Source organism: Tiliqua scincoides, chromosome 6 (genome assembly GCF_035046505.1).
Source record: "Tiliqua scincoides isolate rTilSci1 chromosome 6, rTilSci1.hap2, whole genome shotgun sequence".
NCBI classification, from domain to species: Eukaryota; Metazoa; Chordata; class Lepidosauria; order Squamata; family Scincidae; genus Tiliqua; species Tiliqua scincoides.
In genome coordinates, this window is record NC_089826.1 from 23,852,872 (window position 1) to 23,876,245 (window position 23,374).

General features: G+C 40.4%; 1 protein-coding gene across 1 annotated transcript in view; it reads right to left on the reverse strand.

The window, feature by feature from the left end:
- COL25A1 (collagen type XXV alpha 1 chain) overlaps nucleotides 1-23,374 on the reverse strand; it is a 425,608-nt gene that overhangs the window by 8,862 nt on the left and 393,372 nt on the right. Inside the window, exons 35-38 of the mRNA XM_066632336.1 lie at nucleotides 21,015-21,041; nucleotides 19,980-20,033; nucleotides 12,468-12,545; nucleotides 6,886-6,924 (exon numbers count right to left, since the gene is read on the reverse strand). Of these exons, the coding sequence (XP_066488433.1) occupies nucleotides 6,886-6,924; nucleotides 12,468-12,545; nucleotides 19,980-20,033; nucleotides 21,015-21,041 (198 nt within the window). The remainder of the gene's footprint in view (nucleotides 1-6,885; nucleotides 6,925-12,467; nucleotides 12,546-19,979; nucleotides 20,034-21,014; nucleotides 21,042-23,374) is intronic.

A 23,374-nucleotide genomic window follows, 5' to 3' on the forward strand; every position in this document is an offset into this window, starting at 1 on the left:
TGGCCGCACTGGGCTAGTGCCGGGTGGGCACCTGTCCTCCACTGCTCGGTGGTCTCACGGACTGCCAAATTGCCGCACGGTAAGCAGGGGCGGGGTGGAGGCATTACAGGGAGGGTGGAGGCAGGCAGAGGGTGGAGAGAGGGCAGGGAGGAGGCATAACGGGGAGGCAGGAGGCGGAGAAAGGGGGAGGGAGGGAGGGAGGTGGGTCCCCTGGAGCTCTGCTCCACCGAATCCAAGGCGTTTGTGTGGGGCTCGTGTGGTAAAGTGAGTAGCCCCATTGCAGGGCTGCTTCCCTTACCCGGGAGAAGGGGATGAAAGTCCTCTTCTCCTGAGGCACCGTCTGCGACAGGCTGAGGCGCGCAGGATGAGGAGGGAGCCGTTCCTGGCGCCGCTGCAGCCATGCGCCCTGGGCAGCTCAGGATTGGGCTGCCTGCCAGTAGTTTCTATTGTCAGACTACCTTTTAGGAGAATACAGTTCAGGAAAACTGAGCAATATAAAATGCACCATAGTTTAAATGCTATGCCAATTTTTACAACCCAGAGTGATCAAAATGTAAATTTTATAGCAATGCAAATCAGCCTCAGTGTTAAGATTAAGAGTTTAATAATTACACACTTTTTACATTATGAAAATAAGTCATAAATAGTGAAAAAATAATTTTGAAGCTCAACTTCTCACAAACTAGGAACAAAAACCAAATACAAAATTCAAATAAACCAAAACAGTTTAAAAACTGAAAACAACAGGATAAATCAGGAAAATTTAAGAAAAATATGAAAGAAGAGTCATTGGTTTATAGGGCTCAGTCTTGAATTAAGTCTGAACCAGAGGCCACAATAAAATATATATGTATTACAATTCAGAATGGTGATTTTAATCTTGCAATTATTTACACAACCATAACCAAACTGTTTTTACAGTCATATGACACACAGAATATGCAATATGAAAATGACCTCTATGTTTTTCACAAAAAAATGAAAATTCACCCTTAATTGAGACTTCCTCCTTCTTCCTTATTTAAGAAACCACTGTGAAATATTAAAATAACTGCACATACAGATCAATTTATAAAAAAGTAAAAAATACAAATAAAAATATATTTTCCAAAAGACAGAAAGTCAGATACATACACCTTTCAAAAACTACTAGGTTGCATATTATATTTTCCCAAACATGTACAATGGCATAATATCCACAGTGAATAGGCACAATTCATTAGGAAGTTCTCTTGTGCAAGCTCCGCTGAAATGAGAGTTGTGCAACACCATGGTAGTGCTCTTGTGCAACTCCCATCCATTTCACTAGCATTTGCACAAGAGAGAGTCCCAGTTGATTGTGGCCAACATTAAATATATGCAAAACATAAATTCTTCCCCAAATCAAATGTGTCCAATGTGTCTTGGACGAGTACCAAGTCTGATTGAGAAAGTTTGTACAGATTTTTAGCTAAAAACATAAAGAGGTAAAACAATGAAGGTCCCAGGTTGAATAAGGCCCCTGTTCTCCAAAGAAAGATAATTCTGTTTCTGAGCAGCATAATTAACAGGATATCAAGACAAACAAAAATCCCCTCAAACAAACTTTAATATTCTGGAAGTCTCAACCGCTTCAACTCCCATTTCCTTTTTTTGTTGATCATGTCATATGTTCAAACCACAGCTGCCAGAAATGAGGGAGAGGCATATGTCTGTAATGCTTAGCTAACAATCAGGTGGTCTGAAACATGCATCTCTGCTTTCATAGTACTGAATCATTCAATATATATGAATTGCCATGCAAGAAAATTAAATACAAGCTTTGTTTTGTTACCAGTTGCAAGAAAATGGATCAGGTGTCTGCAGCTTCTGAGAGACCATGTTGACTTTTAATACTTTTTTCAGACTAGGGGTTTTTTTGGTGAAAAGAGAAGAGTTTAGCTTAAATAAAAGATATTTAAAAATGGAGGTTAAGAAGCTTGCAAAGAAAATGCATGTCATCACAACCCTTATTCTCCTGTAATTGAGGGTGCCCATTCATTCATTTTACTCTTGAAAATAAGAAGAGAACAATTCCATTACATAAAACATATCCAACAACATTTTTTCATAGTCAACAATGCTCTATATGCAGTTCTATCCAGTGATTCTAAAAGGTGAATCAGGACCTACAAGAATGTATCTGGATTGTAACTTTCCTTGTTCTTAATAAACCTGAAAAAAAATCTGTGGGCTTTATTTTTTTGTATCAAAATTCCATCAATGGATTCCCTTAATAAACGGGAATCAACTTACTTAAATTATAACACAACAGCAAGGCCTAATATATGACTTTCCAGTACTATATAAAGCTTAAATCCTTTCAATACTGTACAGAATACTGACTTTGGAGGACAACATTTTTCAAGTCTTTATATATGAATACTTATTGTTTCCTAGGCAGACATGCAGATTTGCCTTTGCCAATGTTAATTGCCAATTTGGCTCTGCCAATGTTAATCATAATAAAAATGATATGTGTGTGTGTGTGTGTGTGTGTGTGTGTGTGTGTGTGTCTATATATAAAATAGTTCCAGCCCAGAACTCTGGGGTGCTTCAGTGTGCAGGTAGATCTCCTTTGTGGTTACATTAATTTCACCAGTTGAGCAGAACCTGTAAACGCATGGATCTTTCTTCCCCATTTAAGTAAAAGGATAGGGAAGTATATAGGAAAGATTGCAGTACACAACTGAAGCATCTACATGCCAAGGGAGCCTCTGATTAGAATACTTATACCTCACAGGTACAATAGGAAACACTACATAATTCAGCATCTATATAATGTCTTCTAGTGACCCTAAAACCACAAGTAGATTAGAGAAAAACAAATACACTTAGGGCACAATCCTAACCAACTTTCCAGCATTGGCATTGCTGTACCTGTGGGGCATATGCTGCATCTTGCATTTGGGGGGCAATCATGAAGGCCTCCTCAAGGTAAGGCAATGTTTGTTCCCTGACCTTGGAGCTGCATTGTCCTTATGTCAGAGCTGGAAAATAGGTAGTTTGGGATGTTCTACAAACTGTTGCTCACACCTTACCCTTTCCACTTATTTGTTTTCTAAGCACCTTGAAAGATATAGCAGTTCCTCAGTTTATGGAAATGAAAGAAAATCAGCTTTTAAATTTATGGAAATTAAAAGTAAGATTAATCTGAAACATCTGGCTTTCAGCATATTGTTTCTTTAAGTAAAATAGAGCTATGCAAATACGTAGTAAATAAATACTGAAAAAGAGAAAACAGTAACAGAAGCAAGGTGCAAGATAATTTATAACCAAACAAAAACTTGCATTGTTTCCAATGTTTGCAGTGAAAAATAGATCACAAAACCTAAAAAAATTAATGCAAAGGAAGTCTATAGGAAGGTTGCTATTTTAATGGCTAAACATAACTGGCCACCCTGAATACATTGTAAGAATATATATATTCACCAAATTAATTGTTAAGGATGAACACAGGCAGGCACTGCAAGTCTTCAGAAAGTGATTGTATGATCAGATTGAGCTATTTGCACTTTTATTAAGCAATAAAGAATAATACTTGTAAGGCTCAAGCACCATTTCAGTATTGCTTGTGATTTGTTAATAATTTAAGACTGCAATCCTATATGCACTTACCTGGGAGTGAGCCCCACTGAACTGAGTAAGCTTATAAGAGATTGCACTGAAACTAATAGATTACAGTGCAGGTCTACCATTCTGGTACCATCATGATGGAATGGACTTCCATTATGAAGCAAAAGTATTTGAATTATTATTAACCATCGAATGAGTGGCCTGTACTAAGCAGTTGTTTGCCATTGGGCAATAACAAATAAGTGTCTGTGCGTGTTTTAAAGAAAAAGGGGGACTGTGACGTATTATCTGACTGTGTTCATAATTCATGCAGATGATTCATGAGCTCTGATATGGTTGGCAACATGTACTGTAACTCCCCCAGGTTGAAAGTGATAATGAGAATTGCTCAGTTCAGTTTAGTCAAGTTAACAGAGTTCATGTAATTCAATCAAATGAATGGAAAGCACTGGATAGGGATATGTCAGGGAGGTCTCCTATTGCCTGCTCTGTTGTGACCATATGTGCACCTGTGCAGGGAGAGAAGAAACTGAGCTCTCTTTAGCCCCATAGGGAATCCTTCATGCACGGGCACTGCACTCAGACAGGAGAGGGGTATATCCTTTGTGCATAACGAAGAGCATAAATGGACTAATTTGAGATTTAATAATCTGTAATATCAAACTAAACCAAAACTGAGGAATTTGATTTGTTGAATTGAAAACATTTAAATCCTGCCTTTCCGTACACTTGGGGCAGCTTACAATAAAAAATAATATTACAAACAAAGTAAAACTTTTAGCAAAGGCAAATATCCCTTTGCCTAAGTTCCTTGAGCATTTGAACCCCTGCCCACAACTGCTCACAGTATGTTGCTGAACCACTGGCAAACTAGTTGTTAGAAATCTTAAAATGAACACTTCAAGGTTAAAGTTGTCACTGAAAAATTCTCCCATTCCTGGAAAAGGGATATTGTTTTAATAGACAATTGTATTTCTTAATAATGACTCTGATATCTGAAACTGAAATTTAGATTAAAAAAAATAAATGTGAAGTCTAGAGGGTGGACTCTGTTTATGGGGAATAAGGCAGTATGGAACTAATATTTGGTAGTGTAATTGTTATAACTCTGTTTTCAAGATAATATACATTACATTTTTCATCAACTGATAGTTTCTTCCAGAACAACATAATTACATGATAAAAACACACTTTCATACTGCAGACATAATTTTTACATGTTTATGAAATCTCTTATTTGGTCAGACATAAAAACACAAATTTTTATGAATGCACAGAAAGCATAGTAAGCATTTCAACATTGGCTTTTTTTTTTTGAAAAGCAAAGTGGGAAACTAGTTTCTCAGGCTGCCTCCAAATATACCTTATGACAGGCATAAAAACAAACGTGTGAAACAAATGTGTTTAAAATAGAGAAATGAAGCAATTATCTTTGTAATTAAAATTCAGATGAAAATAATGGATTTAACAGTAAGAAAATTTAAAGTTACTGTCATTATCATGCAATAATCATTCTTCCCTTCTGAATTGCACATTCATCAGGCTATGGTAGCCCAAAAACATATCAAATGTAGAAAATAAAGAGCCATATGAATAAATGAACTTCCAAAGAAACAAAAATTCAAACTAATACGTGCTTTGCAGTGGTGAAAGCCTTCTAGTTCCCCCAAAAGCCAAGAATGGAAAAAAACGGAACACAAATATCTTTTTCAAAATACATGGGTTTGTAAGCATGAATTCAAGAGAGGTTAGCAACAGAAGCATGAAGCAAACAAACAAAATTCTGTGTCTCTTCCAAAATCCTACAAATGTTTGTCATGTAGTCAGGAACTTCTAAAACCCAAACGGTAATTCATATAAAGTCATATTTGTTCCATTATTTTAGAGGAAGGCATTTTATGGTATCTTTTGCCAAGAATACTTTTTCCTTCACAATCCCAAAACGCAATATGTGAAACACGTATTGCATCAATCCTTGAATAAGGCCATGTTGTCCTCCAGTTGACCCTAACGCCTATCAACTGATCCATTTGGTATCTCTCTGTAACATTTTCAGCCTACTTGCAAAGCAAGATCTTCACACATCTTTCCTCCTGGGTTGAACAGCCGACAGGGTCCGATGCTGAAATCCAGTCTTGTGACTGTGAGCAGTGCAAGCAAATGCAGGCTGATGAACAGGCATCATCCTTTCTGACAAAGGTGGCTCCATGACCCAGAAGACTGAAAGCCATTCACCGTCAAGAAGGAACTGTAGTTCCGCCCAAATCGAGATCACTGTCTAATCTCCTCCTCATATCATTTTTTTGCTATGAGCCATGGTGTGACTCCCTTGAGATGACAAAAAGAACAATTCAGATGCCTGAACCAAAAGTCATTATATGCAGCCATTGTAGCACATGAGATGATCACACAACAAGCGGTTTTGGCACATAAGCCATGCTTTTGATTTTAGTCAGCACAAGCAAGGGGAAGGTGGAATATGAACCAATGATGGAATTTGTGAAAGTGAACGTGGAGGCAAAGTTGCTATAGTCCACTGGCAATCGGGTACAGTACACTTCATAGGACTGAGCTCATATTTGGTCACAATTTCATGTAAACTAGGTCATGGCACTTGTAGTCCATGCAGATCCACAAGCCAAACCAGAAACGAAAACAGAAAATTGCAGAAACAAATGTCTATGACGGATCACTCTATAGAGATTAATTCTGTAGAGTGAATAATAATTTTGTATGTTTCCCCGTACGGTTTATACTTTGCTGGATTGCAGATGTACATGAAGAATAGATCTACACATGGACTACTGCAAACAAGTAGAAGCAGCTACATGTAAACATATTTCAGACTTGTAAAATCAATTGTTCCATTTTCAACTATAAATACAAGAGCTGGAGCATTATATACACAACTTCATGCTTGCAAAGTTAGATTCATCACTGCAAAGAAACAAAAACAAAAAAGAAACACATTGGTGAGGTTAGTACTGTAGTAATCAAGTGACTGCACCAACTATATAAATATTATGTAGAACTTTTCACACAAATGTCATTTCTTTAGCTACATGCACAATTAAAAAAAATAACCCAGAACAAGAGTTTTGTTTTTCCAGTGCTGCAGTTGTGTTCTTACCCAAAGTTTGTGCAACTTCCCTTTATGCTATCTAAGAATTCTGTTAATATTCTGACATGCCTTTGACAACATTATTTCTTTCTATCTACTGGTGCTGGACAAATGAGAAATATATTGAAGGGATTAAAAAGTGGAAGCAGAAGAAATTTGCAGGGTCTTACCTTTTGCCAACAGCCTGGCATTGGTAATCCATCTGGCCCCTGTTTCAAGGAGAAAGTTCAAAAATGCATTATTGAGCTTGGTAATATATTTTACCAAACATCCGCTTCTTTCTATATCCCTCACATTACAAGTCATCAATAAGATGAGTAAAATTCAAACATTCAATAGAAGAATGGGTAGGATGCATGGAGATTTTCTTAAGGTATCTTCAGATTTTGCAAAGAATCAATGATAGATGACTAGTGACGGGAACACCATAAAGGTGTGTTTTTAAAATGCCTTATTTCATGCAAATATATTCATGGCTTTGATGTCAACACAGAGCCACAAATAATAGCGGTTATGGAATAACATCAATGAGGGTCCCAGTCCAGCAATAAGCATGCTGTAGGTGGCTTTCACCAGTTTGTCTTCCTGGGATCAACTATGACGTTGAGCTGAACTAGTTAGTCCACATGGACAGAACTAGGTAGACCTGGGAAATGATAAATTAGAATGAGCAGCAATATCCTTGCTTCATGAATATCACTTCTATCTGGAGTATTACTGTCACCAGATTAAGCAAATTTGGTTATAGGCTACCTATACTCAAAAAAGCTGGCACATTTTCAGTGACAATTTTAAAAATGAGAACACTATAAATTCAAAGGAATGTAAGTTCACGTAGGTATATCAGGAATGTATGTCAAGGAGGGCTTGACATAACTGGCGATTGTTGGAGTTCCTAAATTTTAGTGAACTATTGCACAAGTGCCATCTTGACTGGGCTCTGTGCTCTTTGCCCAAGTAGCTTTACGATAATATGTTATCAAATGTATGTTATTATATACTAATAAAGGTTCTGAATCTGAAGTATCTTAATGCTTATGTCCAAGCACTTGTGATCCTGTTTGTTCATAACTTCTTATTCTACACTAAAGACTATTCCCAAATGTTCCCTAAGATTTAGAAGCAGCTTGTTGGATGGTGTGGGAGCTCTGATTGGAAGTGAGACCGCTGAAACTACACTGCATGTACGTAAGCATCTTTATGAGGTGCTGTGGATCTTGGCCAGTTATCAAGACTGAAAGAATAATTAAAGGGACATTAAATTTCTGTCATTTAGGTTCGCAATCTGCCCATATGAGCCTAATCCACAACCTTGTAAAAGTTGCAAAGTGCAGTTTTGTGTCGCTTAGCAACAGGGATGTGAACCTGCACCCCTGTCCCAAGGAAACTAGAAGTCATGTCTCTTGAGCGTTTTGGGCATTCTGAGCTTCTTTGAGGCTCTGTGAGGCTCAGAAAAGCCTACGGAGGCAAGGGGAGGCTTGGGTGCGTGTGCAGGGACAAGTGGCAGCGTTGTATATGTAGCCCATCACTGGTTGGAGCACTGCAAAGCGATGCTAACCTGTACTTGAATTTAAGTTTATTTATATCTCTTGTCTTCATTGCTGTGATCTGAAGTAGGTAGACCAGTCCTAAATAGATCCTAAGAACTGCTATGCCAGATGGTTAATCAGATGGTATCCTGTCTATTGCACCAGTGCAGAATCAGAAACAATGACACTGCAGAAAAATTGACCAGTGGAAATATTTAGGATCTTGGCACTAGTCACGTTAACTCCTAGAATTCTAGTTCTGCTGGGGTAGCCTATTTGTCATCCCAGTTTACCCAGACTAAGAATTAGTGGGACCAAGCCTGGAACATTTTCATTACATTACAGGCGTGCATTGCTTAAGGATGGACTGCATATATGGTGGTCAAAGCAAAACAGAGGCTCTTAATGAGGCAGTCAGGTCTCCCATAACCTGCAGCAAAGTGTCTGTTTACAGAACAAAGAGGCTCTTAATGCAAAGAAGAGGCAATCTGTCGCCAGTAGCCTGTGCAGCCAGCTCCTATCTGACAGGGAGTGTCTGTTTACACAACAAAGGCACTAGCTTGGACTGAATGTTTGCTTAACAACCTAATCTCATACCAAATGGGATCAGAGAAACACTTATCCCTGTTGTTAAGTAACACACCCCTATAAATTTACACAATTGGTCTATAAGTGATGGAAAACATTGGACTGTGCACATTTACAAGGGTGAACAATTGTGTATTATATGTTGGGATTTTATATCTGTCAACAATTCTGAGACACCCTGGTGATTTCCTTCTGTTTTGGGGGGGGGGGGATCCTTAAAACCAGAGCAAAAAGTGTTCTTACAACACAATCCTATGCATGTCTAGTCAGAGATAAATCCCACTGTGTTCAGTGAGACTTACTCCCAGGAAAGTGTGTAAAGGATTGCAGCCTGAGGGCCAAATCCTATCCAAATTTCCAGGCCTGGTGTAGCTGTGCCAATGGGGTGTGTGCTGCATCCTGTGGTGGGAGGGTAGTTATGGAGGCCTCCTGCAAGGGAACATTTGTTCCCTTACCTCCAGGCTGCATTGCAGTTGCAGTGGCACTGGAAAGTTGGATAGGATTGGGCCCTCAGTAATCTGTCAGTTTTGTCTTATAGCTGTATATTTGGAGGGCAGTTTTCCTTCATCAGCAACAGGAACATCCAGAAAGAAATGATACAGCAAAAGCAAACATGTTTTTAGGAATTATGAAGGCATGCTTGATTTACTTGCAACCAAATACATGAACTAGAGGTTAACATTAATCAGAGGCAAGCCAAATATAATATGGTCTATGAACTCAGATAAAGCTTCTCCTGAACATTTCAATTAAAATTGAAAGAAAACTTATTTAACTTTATCATTCACCTATAGAGAATCGTGCTTAACTATACAAACAGTATCAGAACATGCAGATCAAATCTAACTACTAACCATTAAAAAGTATTTGGAATTTTCTAGAAATGTGTACATCATGTTGATTTTAAAAATGAAAACAAAAAACAAAACGTATTTTGGCAATATTGAAAATAAAGAGTGTTGCCAGATTGGTACAAGGGAGAGGGATAAACGAGTAGAATTTTAGTATAGGTAGGAGCTTGAATTCATGCTAACATAGAGTAAGGAAATGTTGTGTATATTGTGGGAAATTAAGTTTCAAAGGAAAGACTGTTACACTGGAAACATTTAAGAAACAAAGACAGTGAGGGCATTGGGCTGCAGGCCATTCACTCTTTACACAAGTCTGAAGAAGTTTACTTTCTGATGGCAGTGGCTTATGATGTCACCAGGACGGTGACTCATGATGATGTCACCACCAATTAATCCCTGGTAAAAATTTTCATTGTGCTCTGTTATCGAAGCACAGTGAAAGATCAGCCGGTCCAAGCAGTTTCTTCTCTGAAGAAGCCGAAGAAACACTTAGAAGTTGCAGCAACGGATGTGATCTCGCTGCTGCTCCCTTCCTTCCAAAGAAAGGGGCGGCAGCAGCAGTGACATTACACCCACTGTGGAAGTGTTTCTAGACCATTTAGATGGCTGCCACTGCCGCCATCTTGGGGGCCTTTTGCAGCACCCACTGTGGCCTGGTAGCCGGAGCGGCCCACTCCCCACTTACTGCACCACTGGATCATGGTGATTACAGTCACACAGGCCAGTTCATCAAGACCAAGTTTCTGCCTATGTGTCTAATTTTACATAGGAAGACTGGGACAAAATACATGCTAAGTTAAATATGTAGTTTGACCTTGTGGCTTAATTTTCGTTTCACTTTAGCAGCCCTTGGGATGGGGCAGGAGCAATCAGAATTGGAATCACAATGGAATTTTTGACACTTTTTTTGAAAGTTAAAAAAAATACAATTTTTAATGAAAAACTTCCCCCGTACCCTGAAACTGCTATTTGTGTTAAAAGGGAAGCTGCCATTGGTATTCTGTTCTTAATAACATTGGCTGCATTATTCACATCTATGGAGCACTGTGCATATGTGGAGATCCCCCATAAGAAGGGCCTGCTCTGGCTTCTTCAAAATCAAGAGTAGCTCCTTACACCAAACACAATATGATTGTCTGTGTGCACAGCATTCCCTTAACAAACTGGAGTGATTCCCAATCATGTATAACTCTGTGTGTATTGCAAAATCTGTGGTCTTGATTTTTGTCCACTCCATATCATGGCTAGAGCTCCACCATCCATATGTGTGTATTTCACCATTCAATTAAACAGTTAATGAGGAAGTCGTAACAGGCAAGGAAAGAGCTCTAAGGGCACACTGGAATTCCTGCACATTCAAACATTACTGACTCAGAGTAATTTCTGTGCATGGTGGTACAACTATATTGGTGTGATTACAGGCAAGTCCCACTGATTTCACGTTTCTATGTTTAGAACTAGAAGTTAGGGTCCCAGACCTATGCCAAAAACCGGGCCACTGTTGTGTGCTTCCAAGCCACTGCAGCAAATGGGCAGCTGTGTGGTGTGCACAGCAGTGGCTATTGAAGCTTCCACTGGTGCTGGTAAATTGATAATGGAGGTGTGGAATGGGTGGGGAGGGGGTGGGCAGAGGAATTTCAGAGTAGAGAGATGGAGAGAGGGGGTAGATCTCAGCGGCAGTGACTTGCACCAGGATCCAATCCTCTCATTCTCAGTCCACCCTTCCCCCTTTCTTTTGTTGGCCTTATGCCAGCAAAATGGCTGGCAAAGGTCCAAGGAGACCCATACAAAATCAGCCAGCCTACCCCGGGGGGGGGATGGATAAGTAAAAAATATTTCTACTTACCCCCAATGGGTGGTGGGGGGGGGGGTAGGATTGGGGAGTAATTTCTTCCTGTGCCCAACCTTGAATTTTCCCAATGACAAACATACTCAAGACTTAGATGTGTAAAATATTCAAGAGCAAGCTAGAGTACAATTCCCCACCAGGTTCAGGTCCAGCATAAAAGCAATACATCAGGGGTGCTCAATAGGTGGATCGCGATCTACCGGTAGATCGCGAGGCAAAATGAGTAGATCGCGGAGTGCCGACCCCCCCCTTTCAGGTGCCTCTGGGAGGAAACGCCGGGAGTAAGGCCCATTGTACTCAATGGGGCTTACTCCCAGGTAAGTGTGGCTAGGATTGCAGCCTCACAGCCTAATCCTAGGCATGTCTACTCAGGAGTAAGTCCTGTTATACTCAGTGGGGCTCAAGGTACACCAACATACATTGTACACATAAATGTTATATGTTATGATGGCGCAAACATTGTAAAAAAAACTCTGGTAGATCTCCGGGCCTTGCTGGGTTTCAAAGTAGCTCTCGAGCCAAAAAAGTGTGAGCACCCCTGCAATACATTATATAAGTCAGGGGGTTTGGGCATTGACTTTTTGTACTTCTCAGCAGGGAGGAAAATTTCATTCATAGCAAGTAAGGCAGAAGGCATTGTGGTTGTGGTGGAAAGGAAGGCAAAAAAAATCTAAGGGAAAAACTGTACTTTTTGCAAATGTTGGAATAAAAGAAACTTAGAAGTACATATAATGCAGGTCAACAATACTTAGTGTTACGCTGCAAATGTTGCTAAGATGTGAGATATCTGGATACTGTTATGATCACCAAAGCAGCCAGTTCGACCATGCACATGCATGTATGGGAACAGATAATGTAAAGTCTGGTCATTTCACACTTGACATTAGAAACACAGGAATCACATGCAGGGTTGGTAGGAAAGAGCAATACTGTACCAATTGGCAAGGGGCATCCAGCCCATCCAGGCCAGGCTGGCCTGGCTCCCCTTTTTCCCCCTTAATGCCACGGAATCCCTGTTTGTAAAGATTAACTTACAACGTTACTAAGAAATGTCTTTTTCATTGACTTAGATGGAACAAACAAACAAAAAACAGAACAAAAAGAGGAACAAGCTCAGGGGAGTAGTGGCCAATAATTCATAAACATTCCTTGAAATGAGCCACAAATCACAGCTGGTAGCCACATGGCAAGCAAAAGCTCCTATCCCAGATATTGGCCTTGAGATAGCAAATGTCTGCCCACAGTACTGCTTCTATTTTGCAATTGTCAAAGCAGTGTTTTAAAAAGGCCTCAAGTCAATTTAAATTGTTTTGGTTTTTCAGGATTTCTTCCACCTGAATGATGATAACTGTTACCCCAAAGCTACAGCGTGTTCCTCTTTATGTTGACTCATCCTACTATATTATCTACTGTAAGAGGAGACATATCTGATACATGAGTGAGACATACCAATGGGCAAGGTGCATCTAATCCAGGGGCACCCTGTTCTCCTTTCTCCCCTTTAGGCCCCTTTTTGCCTTTCTTTCCCTTTTCCCCCTGTGGACACAATGTTTGGATCAAAAAATGCTTCATTCTTTTGAGAAAAAAAAACCCAGAAATATGCTTTAAAAGATTGTTTTAGCCAATGGAGGACTGAAAGGACACTTACACTGTGTTCTAGTGTGCACAATGCATTAGGTGGTAAAATAAATATGATGATCATGTCAACTGCATCAGCTGGTTTTGCTGAGCTTCTGCAATGATGTCATATATTATTGGGCCTTTAAATCCAAATGCAGGGTTTGAAATTACAAAGCATGTATAATGATTTGAGAGGCATCTGAGAGCTTTTTCAAATATAATTTGACCAATTAAACTTGCAGGCATGGCACCTCTGATGTGACGGCCTGATTCGTGTTTGACTACAGTAACCTGGTGCTGTTTTTCTAGAGTTCATTTGACCCAGAAAGGGCTATAGTTCTTTTCCCAAGAAAATGCAGCTCACCTCCCAATCATCATGTTCTATGCACATGTATATGGAATTGTGTGGGAGAGGTTTCCATTCTGCTGCAGTGAAAGGTGAATTGCACCTGAGCCAATTAGCAAGAGCATCTCCATTCTTCTTAATGGAAAGAGAAGTTCATGCCTTGGTGCACATAAGAAACCCATTCCACTGAAATGAATGGAAAACCCTGTGCATATGGGCTTGTAGTGTACATTTGTACACTCCATTAGAGTTTGTATGGAAACTTCGCTATTTGTCAAGAAGAGAGCTGTTGTCCTAATTACACTGCTACTTCAAATATTACTGTGGATCAAAGTGACACTCCATTTCCAGAAGAAGCTTCACTCCAAAGCCCAGTGTTGGGCTTATGACAATTGAACAATTGTGTAGCTTTGGTGAATAGAATAAAGTTGGACAAGACAGGAAAATAAGATGAACTGACTTTAGTGGATTTTAATGAAGTAAATTTGCTGCAGATATGCCTTTTTCCCAAATGAGCTTTTCTTTATTAGTACTAATAGGGATTTGGCCAAGAATAGTCTGTGAATGTCATTCTATAAAGGTTCAAAAAAGGTTCATGGGTAGCCTAGAGAATCAAGTTTGGCTTCCTTTTCTAACCCTGCAAAAGGATTCAGAAGATCCAGGTTTCTTGATATAAAGATATTCGTTTCCCAGTGAACTCTCTAAAATATTATGAGCATCCTTCATGGATTAAAATAACACACTACCAGTTTGAAATCGAAATGCTTGATCATGTGAACTGAAACCAACATCTTCTAAAAGAGTGTGAATTTGATAGAAATATCGGAAATCAAAACAAATACAACAGCTGACTGTTTAAATGCTTAAAAGATATAATACAATGACAACATCATCATCATACAATAGGCAAAAGTTTGAGATTAGTAACTGATTTCACACCTGACCAAATTGATCACAATGGTAAATGAATTTCAAGCTCACTCAAAGTTTTCAGCAAAACCAAAAGTGCTTCTCTTTTTGTGCTTTTTTAAAAAACATAAATGTACTTAAAAACATAATGAGGAGAAATTAAGAAGATTACAGAGAGATGAAAAAATAGAACACGAAAATTAGTAAAATAAAATAAAGAGCAACCAAAGGAGGACTGCCATGGTCACAACTGTGGGAAAGATTTAATTTATAAGGAAAAGGGTAAAAAAGACAGAAGAATTATAAGGAAACAAGGTAAAAGGAGAAGGGAGGGTTGCACTCTGGAAAGGCAGACATAATTAGGATAACGTACAGTAAGTGGACATTCACCCATTTTCTCACCAACACATACTGTATATTATGCATCCATTTACAGCAGAAAATAAACTGTTTGATAAAATTCCTGTATAATTACAATAATATCTAGAGCAGGATACACGTTCTTTATAATAGACATAACTCTTAATAACCTCCACCAAGTTAGGCTTTGACTTTAAGTTAATATAAGACATTCACAGCCCAATCCAACGTTAATCCCCACATGGCAATGCAGCAGCACCAGCACAGGCTATCCTGCATCCTGTGGGGGAGTTTTGGCTGCTGGAGGTCTCCTCAGGATAAGGGAACATTTATCCCCTTGCCCTGAGAGAAGCCTCAGCAGCTTAATGGGTCAACTCAGACCTGCACCAGCAATATCACTTGCGCAAGTCTGTGTTGATCTGTGCAGGCGGCGCATGCCCAGGAAGGGGGTTTGGGTACTGCGTGCGCTGGTGCTGTCAATCCTGTGCCCCTCTTGGGCTTGATCCCTTTGCCCCCATTACTGCCTTGTTCTGCCCTCTCCCTCTCCTCTTCAACCTCCTCCCCGCCCCTGGACTGGACTTACCTGCTCCAGTAGGCCTCTGACCTTCATGCCAGTGCACCTGGGCCTTGTGCTGTCACAAAGCATTTATCAGTGCTTTTGCAACAGTGTGTGCCTGTGGAATGTGCATTCTGCCTTTGCAGGCCCTCGTTAGGATTGGGCTGGAATTCTTGTACTGATACGTACTTTAAAAGTGACATTACACCACACACATGATGTACTATGGCATAAATACAAACATTCCAATGAGAACCAAACATGTTTCCATGGAGAGATATACTGTATTACATCATATGTACAATATCTGTGTGCCAAAACGTTTTGCGGTGGTACTTTGAAGAAGAAAGCAACAGCTCAGGAACTTAGGGATGTTGCATCAGAGAGAACCATGAGTCAAGGAACTGAACTGCGATTGAAAAGCTGCATTTTGGTTTCGTTTAAGTGGTCACAAAAGTATGAATAATGCATTGTACTAATGCACTGATCATGTGTCTCATTGAGAGTAATGCTTCTAGGAACAGAAGCTGCACTCCGTGAACAAAAGCTTTCTCCAAGGAGTATTCCATTCATGCAAAAGTCTTGCACAAGTGAAACCCCCCTTCCATTCTCAGAAGCATCTTCTGTTTACTGAGCGTGCTTTTGTTCATGGAAGCATTACTCTGGATGCCACCCCGTGTTAGGTGCACTTAGAGCTATGTTTAAAACACACACTCCAAATACATGTATAGTTCCTACTACTGGTTGGCATGGTTAAATAGCAGCAATTTGTAGAGTAGGGCTATGTGTGAGTGAATAGCTATTTAATTGTATATATTTTATATTCTGCTATATTAGAAATTTCAAAGTTGCTTGCAAAGAAATCCAAAGCTGTTATAATTCCTTGAGAATACCCAGGTGCAGATCCATTACAGGGAACACTGTCACAATTTACTATCACTGCAATCCTATGCATGTCTACTCAGAAGTAAGCCCTCTTCATCAAATGAAACTTACTCCTGGGTAAGTATATATAGGATTGCAGTCTATTTTGCCTAAGTTGCTGAAATTCTTGTGACGTTCTTAGATTCACAATCTTTTAATGTGTGGTTAGGAAAAATTGTACTGGACAATTTAAAGAGGATTTGGTTTTGAGAAATGTTTACCATTTTTAACGACCAGATTTTAATCTAAATGTTAATTCATTTCTTGTTCCTAGAAGATGTGTGTAGTCACTATTAACAGTTTAGTCCTACAATCTGACATCACTGACTTCAACATATGAATTATGGTCTGACTAAATAAGTCTACAACCTACTGATGGCCAAACTACACATTATATTAAGCATACCATTGTTCATGTGCAATTTTGGGTTTTTCTTTCTAAATAGGACCTAACCATCTTCCCATCTGGACTAGCACTGCAGCATGAAGGCGGGGACTTAAACAGTTTGCTCCTACCATGTTCCTTATCTTTTTCCCCACTGATATTTTCCCAAGCAATTTGTTTTGAGACCATAGAAAGGGCAAAGGGTTAAAGGAACCTCTCACTATGCTGTGGTCATGATCTGGATCAGTCCTCTATAAATACAATTTAGAAAGAAACAAGTACAGGTGGGGCCTTGGTATCCACAGGGGATCCGTTCTTGGTTACCTGCCCCACAGATACTGAAAATCATGGATAAGTGAATCCGCGATGACCAGCCCCTTATGCCTGCACTTGCTGCCTGCTGACTTGCTGCTTTTCTTCAGCTGTGAACGAGGTGGGTGGGGCAGTGTGAGGTGGGGAGGGCGTGTGAAACATGGTTTGGGCCTCTTCAGCCTAGAGAAGAACTGCCTGAGGGGGGACATGATTGAGACATACAAAATTATGCAGGGGAAGGATAAAGTGGATAGAGAGATGCTCTTTACACTCTCACATAACATCAGAACCAGGGGACATCCACTAAAATTGAGTGTTGGGGGGGTTAGTACAGACAAAAGAAAATATTTCTTTACTCAGCATGTGGTTGGTCTGTGGAACTCCTTGCCCCAGGTTGTGGTGACGGCATGTGGCCTGGACGCCTTTAAAAGGAGATTGGACAAGTTTCTGGAGGAAAAATCCATTATGGGTTACAAGCCATGATGTGCATGTGCAACCTCCTGATTTTAGAAATGGGCTAAGTTAGAATGCCAGATGCAAGGACGAGCACCAGGATGCAGGTCTCTTGTTTTCTGGTGTGCTCCCTGGGGCATTTGGTGGGCTGCTGTGAGATACTGGAAGCTGGACTAGATGGGCCTATGGCCTGATCCAGGGGGGCTGTTCTTATGTTCTTATGGTGGGGGGAGGTGGGAGAGAAGGCTGGCTCAGCACAGGGCTCGCTCCTGGCGGGCTTCAAACTGGGAGGGAAGCTGACCTAGAGAGAACTCTTTCCTTGCTTGGGAAGGAGGGAGCCAGCCTGCTCTTAGGGCGGTGTCCAAATGACCCAGCCTAAATTCCTCCATCTTGCCTGGGGGGAACAGGGGTGGCATCTGCATGTTGGGGTGTATGTGTGTGAGCAGCCCCCATCTACTTTGGGGGTGAGTTGTAATCTTGCTCAGTGTGGCTGCAATCCTTTCCACACTTCCTGGGGGTAAGCCCCATTGACTCAAATGGGATTTACTTCTGAGTAGACCTACATAGGATTGGGGTCTGTGTCAGGTTAACCAAGGATCCTCACCTTTCTCTTTTTTCTCACCCTTCAAAAAGAAAAAACCCACTCTTGATGGCTTTGTCTCCAAAAATTGATTAAAAAAATAAAAATATTCATTCCTTTTCAGCCATCCCTCTTTTTTCTCCTGCCTCCTTTTTTTTTGGGGGGGGGGTACTCTGTTGGCTGCTATTGCAAGACAAAAGACACAATCCTAGCTAGGTCTACACAGAAGTAAGTCCTATTGTGTTCAATGGGACTTACTCCCAGGAAAGTGAGGTTAGGATTGCAGCCAAACAGTCTCTGGGTCTCAGTTTGCAATTAGCAGATACACACAAAACAAAGTCTTCCCCTCCCCCAGCAAATTCATCACTTCCCCCTCCCTTCCCAAAACCCTCCAGGTGTGCTGCTAACAAACTCAGGGCACAATCCTAACCAGGTCTACTCAGAAGTAAGTCCTGTTTTGTTCACTGGGGCTTACTCTCAGGTAAGTGTAGTTAGGACTGCAGCCTCAGAGTGCTGGCAGCTGTTTTTTTTTGTTTCTAGTGTATAATTATAACACCTTCATCCCCATTTTGGGGGTAACTGAGGTGAGGTGTTGTAATGGGGAGCCATGGCCAATGGCTACAAGGATCAGGGGAGCCACGAGCCGGAAAAGTTCGAGAACCACTGACATAACTGGATGTGGTGTTTTGTTGCCTCTATGGACCATTCTGAAGCCCTCAGAGGCAGTGGGTGGACACATACTGCCTCTGCAGGATTCAGAAAGCCCTCCAGAGGTGACCTGAGCACAGCTCTGGTAGCCTTCAGAGAGGCCTGAATCTGGCTCAACATGAATCCAGGGGACCTGTGTTGAGCCAGATCTGCGCATATGGAGGTCCCACCTGTACATCATCTCTAATTATTGTGGTCACATTGTGGGTGCAATCCAATGAAAGCTAGGTTTGTTGAAGTTGCATACACAATATATGCTTAACTGTGTGCTTTTGACCACTGATAGCAACAAAATTACAGACCAATCCTAACTAAATTTCTGCACAGTAACGCAGCAGAAACTGGTGTGGGATATGCTGTATAATGTGTGGGAGTTTTGGCTCATGGAGTTCTCCTTGGGGTAAGGGAATACATTTGTCCCCTTGCCCCAGGGTAAGTCCCAGCAGTTGCTATGGGTCAACCTGGATGTACCACTGGTGCAGGTCTGAGTTGCTCCACGTAGGCAGACTGGGCTCAGGAAGGGAGATAGGCTATGATGCACACCATCACCACCAATCCTGCCCTTTTCCTGGTCCAATCCATCCACTAGTTGCCCTCATTGCTGCCCTCTTCCACTCATTTCCACCCTCTCCCTGTCCCTGCACCAGACTTACCTGCTGGTTTGGTGGGTATCCTTCACTCGTGCACATGGGAAGTCTCTGGCCTTCTTGCAGGCGAACCAGCTAGTAATGCGGTCACATCTGCCAGTAACACTGTCGCAAAGTGCTTTACTGTGCTTCTGTGTCAGTGTCAGCTGGCAGAATGCATTACGCTACTGGTGGACAGGATTGGGCCATTAAACTTTCTCTAGATTTTCTCAGATGTTTTTCATTTCGCTTTTGTCTACTCAGTGATGAGCCAGACGCTTACAAAGTATAAATACAGCACACATTTTAATTGAAGTCAATGGACCTATATTGATTTACACAAGCTGTCAATCCAGTCCAATGTCTCCTATCTTGTTGCTACTCCAATGTCTCTTGTCAGTAACTATTGTATAAACAAACACAGACTGTCAGGAGTCTTGGAGGAGAAGGCTTTCCTCTCCCATTATGGAAACTGCTGACCTTTTTGGATCTAGGTGGAAGCTTTGTTTCACGTTCTGACAGATGACTTTGTCTAGCAAAGATCTGTAACATGGCTTTTGGCACACAGAAGGAAGAAAAGTCAAGCTTAATGGGACAAATTATAGGACTGGGACAGGACAGCTGACTAGGCTATGTAATGAAACAACAGTTAATAGTGTTGAGGTCACCTTTTCTCCCTTTTCTCCTACATCACCCTTTTCTCCACGAGGCCCCGGGAAACCCTATAAAAAATGAACAAAAATATCTCTATTGGCTTCTATATATTGATATATGGGTTTGTTTTTGTTCTCTAGCTGTCTTATATGCATACACACGCAAACACCAAGAATACTGAACCAAATGATTTGAGAATAAAAAGGCCATTCAGAAGATAAGGTTCAGCTGCCCAGATAGATTAAAAGTCACCTTTGTTTTCCTACATGCAAACTGGCACTGATAATCACCAGAGAGAAGCGTTTCAGTTGGGGGTTGCTGGTGCTGATCAGGTAGGGGGAAGCTTACAATAATCTTCTTCCATTACAAAAGAATCTACATAATATGGAATGTTCAGTTGCAACTTATGTTAAGAAGGGAGAAACTCAAGCGCGGTTCATGCAATCAGTGGTGCTAAAACAGCTTGAAAGCTTGAAAGCGCAGTGGCATGGAGGCTGTTCCACTTGACATGTATTTGTGCGAAACAAAGTCCTATTAGATTTGAACAATTCTTGCCACACAGTTACAAGCTCTCTTCTTAAGCTTGTAATTGCAAGGTGCAAATCACCAGAACCTTGTATGAAGCTAGTCACACAAATGAAATGCTATAGGCTGCACCCTCCTTGTGGCTGCATTTTCAAGCACTGTTGACTGCATTTGTAGGCTTGGGATAATTATAGTAGCACTTTCCATCATCACTTATGAGGTGCTCTAATTAGCTTCAGTTTCCGCAGGTACTTATTAGTGGCACTATTCAGGGTGAGCTGTACAAGCCTGCCTTTTCTCAGCACTGTTCTCCTTGCACTACTAAGTGTTTGCTTCTTTTTCTCTATCATTATTTAAAGGCAAACAACAATGCAATGTTTAGTATATTCTCTGCATGATCGTCATGTACACCAAATGGGAGAAAAAGCAACATGCTCCAAGCATGCAACTACTACTCAAGAGGAAAAAAACAACAACAGACATTTACCTACCACACACACAAACTGATTATAAACATTACTTACATCAAGGCCAGGTTCACCATCTTTGCCCTAATAAAGAACCATATTAATTTTGTTAAGCTTTGTGTAGGTTAGCTCAGGTCGGCCAGGTCTGTTCAGATATACAGCAATTGTACGGTGCCTAAGACTCAGTCTTGCACCCTGAATTCAAAAATGAAGCACAGAAACCCCCTCCCCCCCGTGTGAAAGAGAAGATGCTCTGAAATGGGAGGTACCATCAAGAATATCAAACATTACTTAGAAAACAAAATGAAGGAAATACCCTACATAGATAGGCAATGGTTGTGAGTAATAATTCTGACCCTAGCTTCCAGGATTGTTGTAAGGTTACACTAACAATACATGAGATAATATATATGAAGGGCTCTGAATACCCAGCAGTACTAACAACATTTTCTCAGGGCAAGATGGCAGTTCAGAGAGTCTCTTCACACTCTTTAGGAAGTTAGGAAAGTCTCTTCAGTGGAACCAGCATAGTCTGCCGTAAGACATTTATTAACATGTGCTAGAAAAGGTAGTGAGCCAGTGGTGTTGGGACATGATCAACTGTTAAAAAAAACATTTGATTTTCAAGGTAATGGTAATGACAGGCAGCAAAAAGGAGTCATTTTAAATTTGAGATGCCAGAGTGCTTTTCATACCCATAATTTATGTTGGTATAGATGGTTTTTGTTTGTTTGCTATTACAGTGTAAGTGGGGACAAGACACTATTATTATTATTATTATTATTATTATTATTATTATTATTATTATTATTATTATTATTATTATTATCTGTACACTTGCCAATAATTTTTCAGGCACAAAGAAGCAGCACTTTCTGTGTTACTGAAGTTTGATCAGACTGAAACCCTGCACATTTATATAAAAAACCTGGCTCAATACAAGATTTTGCTTTCTGTAAGAGCCAGAACAGATGTCACAAGGGAGAGCCATTAAAAAACAAAACAAAACTGAAAATGAGATGAGGGGAGGAAAACAAGTTGGATCATGGCAATATTGTGGCTGGGGAGGGAGTTATGTCTCCCCCTACACATTTCCCATTTGAAATGTTTGCTCCTAAGGCTACTTACAACACAGTCCTATGCATATCAGCTCAGAAGTAGGGTTCTTAGAGTTCCATGGGGCTTACTTCAGGCACGCATGCATAGGATTCCAGCCTTAAAATGTTACAAAATTCTTACATGGGATGAAGGCATTAGTATGCAATCCACCTGTACAGTCATGAGAATATCTCCAAGCAAAGGGAATATGCCCTCACATCTGTGAAACAAAAACAATCCATTTTCTGACTACATTTCACCATTGTAAACAATTCTAATTTGAACCGGACTAATGACTTTTTAGCAACTGACACTGCTTCTGCTAGTTATTGGGCACAGATTGAAATCGTTTACTTGCTAGAAGCTTAGTTCTAAGTGCTTCTGGGATCACAGCATTTGAGATGATCCAGGAACTTAAAACTTAAAGAGCAGGTATGTTGGCAGGATCAGTGTTCAAAATATAAGCAGACAATCCAGGACTATATTGACTTTGAGAAGTTGGGGGTGGGGGGGGGGAACCTGACTTAATTCTAATCTCAAAATATTTTCCATGTAATAATATGTAGACATTTCACACATTGGTTGGTTTTCAGAGGTAGTTATTTGGATTGTTTCCCAATGCGTTGGTTGGGGTTTGGGAAGTTTTGGTAATAGGTGCTTGTGGAGGGGGACCTGCAGTTTCTCATCTTTATTTTTTAAAAGGAAGGTCATTATGAAAGCTTCATTTGAACAGCTGTTACTACAATGTTTATGTTGTGCCATCAAAATAAATAATAAACTAGTACACTGTTGAAAAAATTTCAAACCAGATGTTGGAAATATTCTGAAGGCACAAAGCAAACCAGCATACAGCTGGAGAAATTTCAGTATTTTAAACCAGATGTATTTGTCCATTAATGTCATGATGGGGCATAGCAAGAATGAAGCTTTGAATCACAGGGAGCACAGGCAAACTTAGGCGCTCCGAGCAAATTCCACCCACCCAACTGATACCAGATTGCTGTTATGTATGAGGCAAAAGTAATTAACCCCTCCATGAAACACACAATGACTGTCAGGTACTGAAGCAGAAATCATCATTAGCAAGGTTCAGGTTTAGCATTAGCAAGGTTGAAATTAGTCGCTTTCTTCTGGAATACAGTACTGTGGATGGGTAGCATAGGCAACATGTCATGATCTCCTGTTTGGCATATATTTTCTGTAAATAAGGTGGTTTGTGTGTGGTGATGGGCATCAGGACAACTTCCAATTTCATTATGAAAAAACCCTAACCTGACATAAACAAAATATGGAAGTAAATTCAGTAGGTTAATACTTTC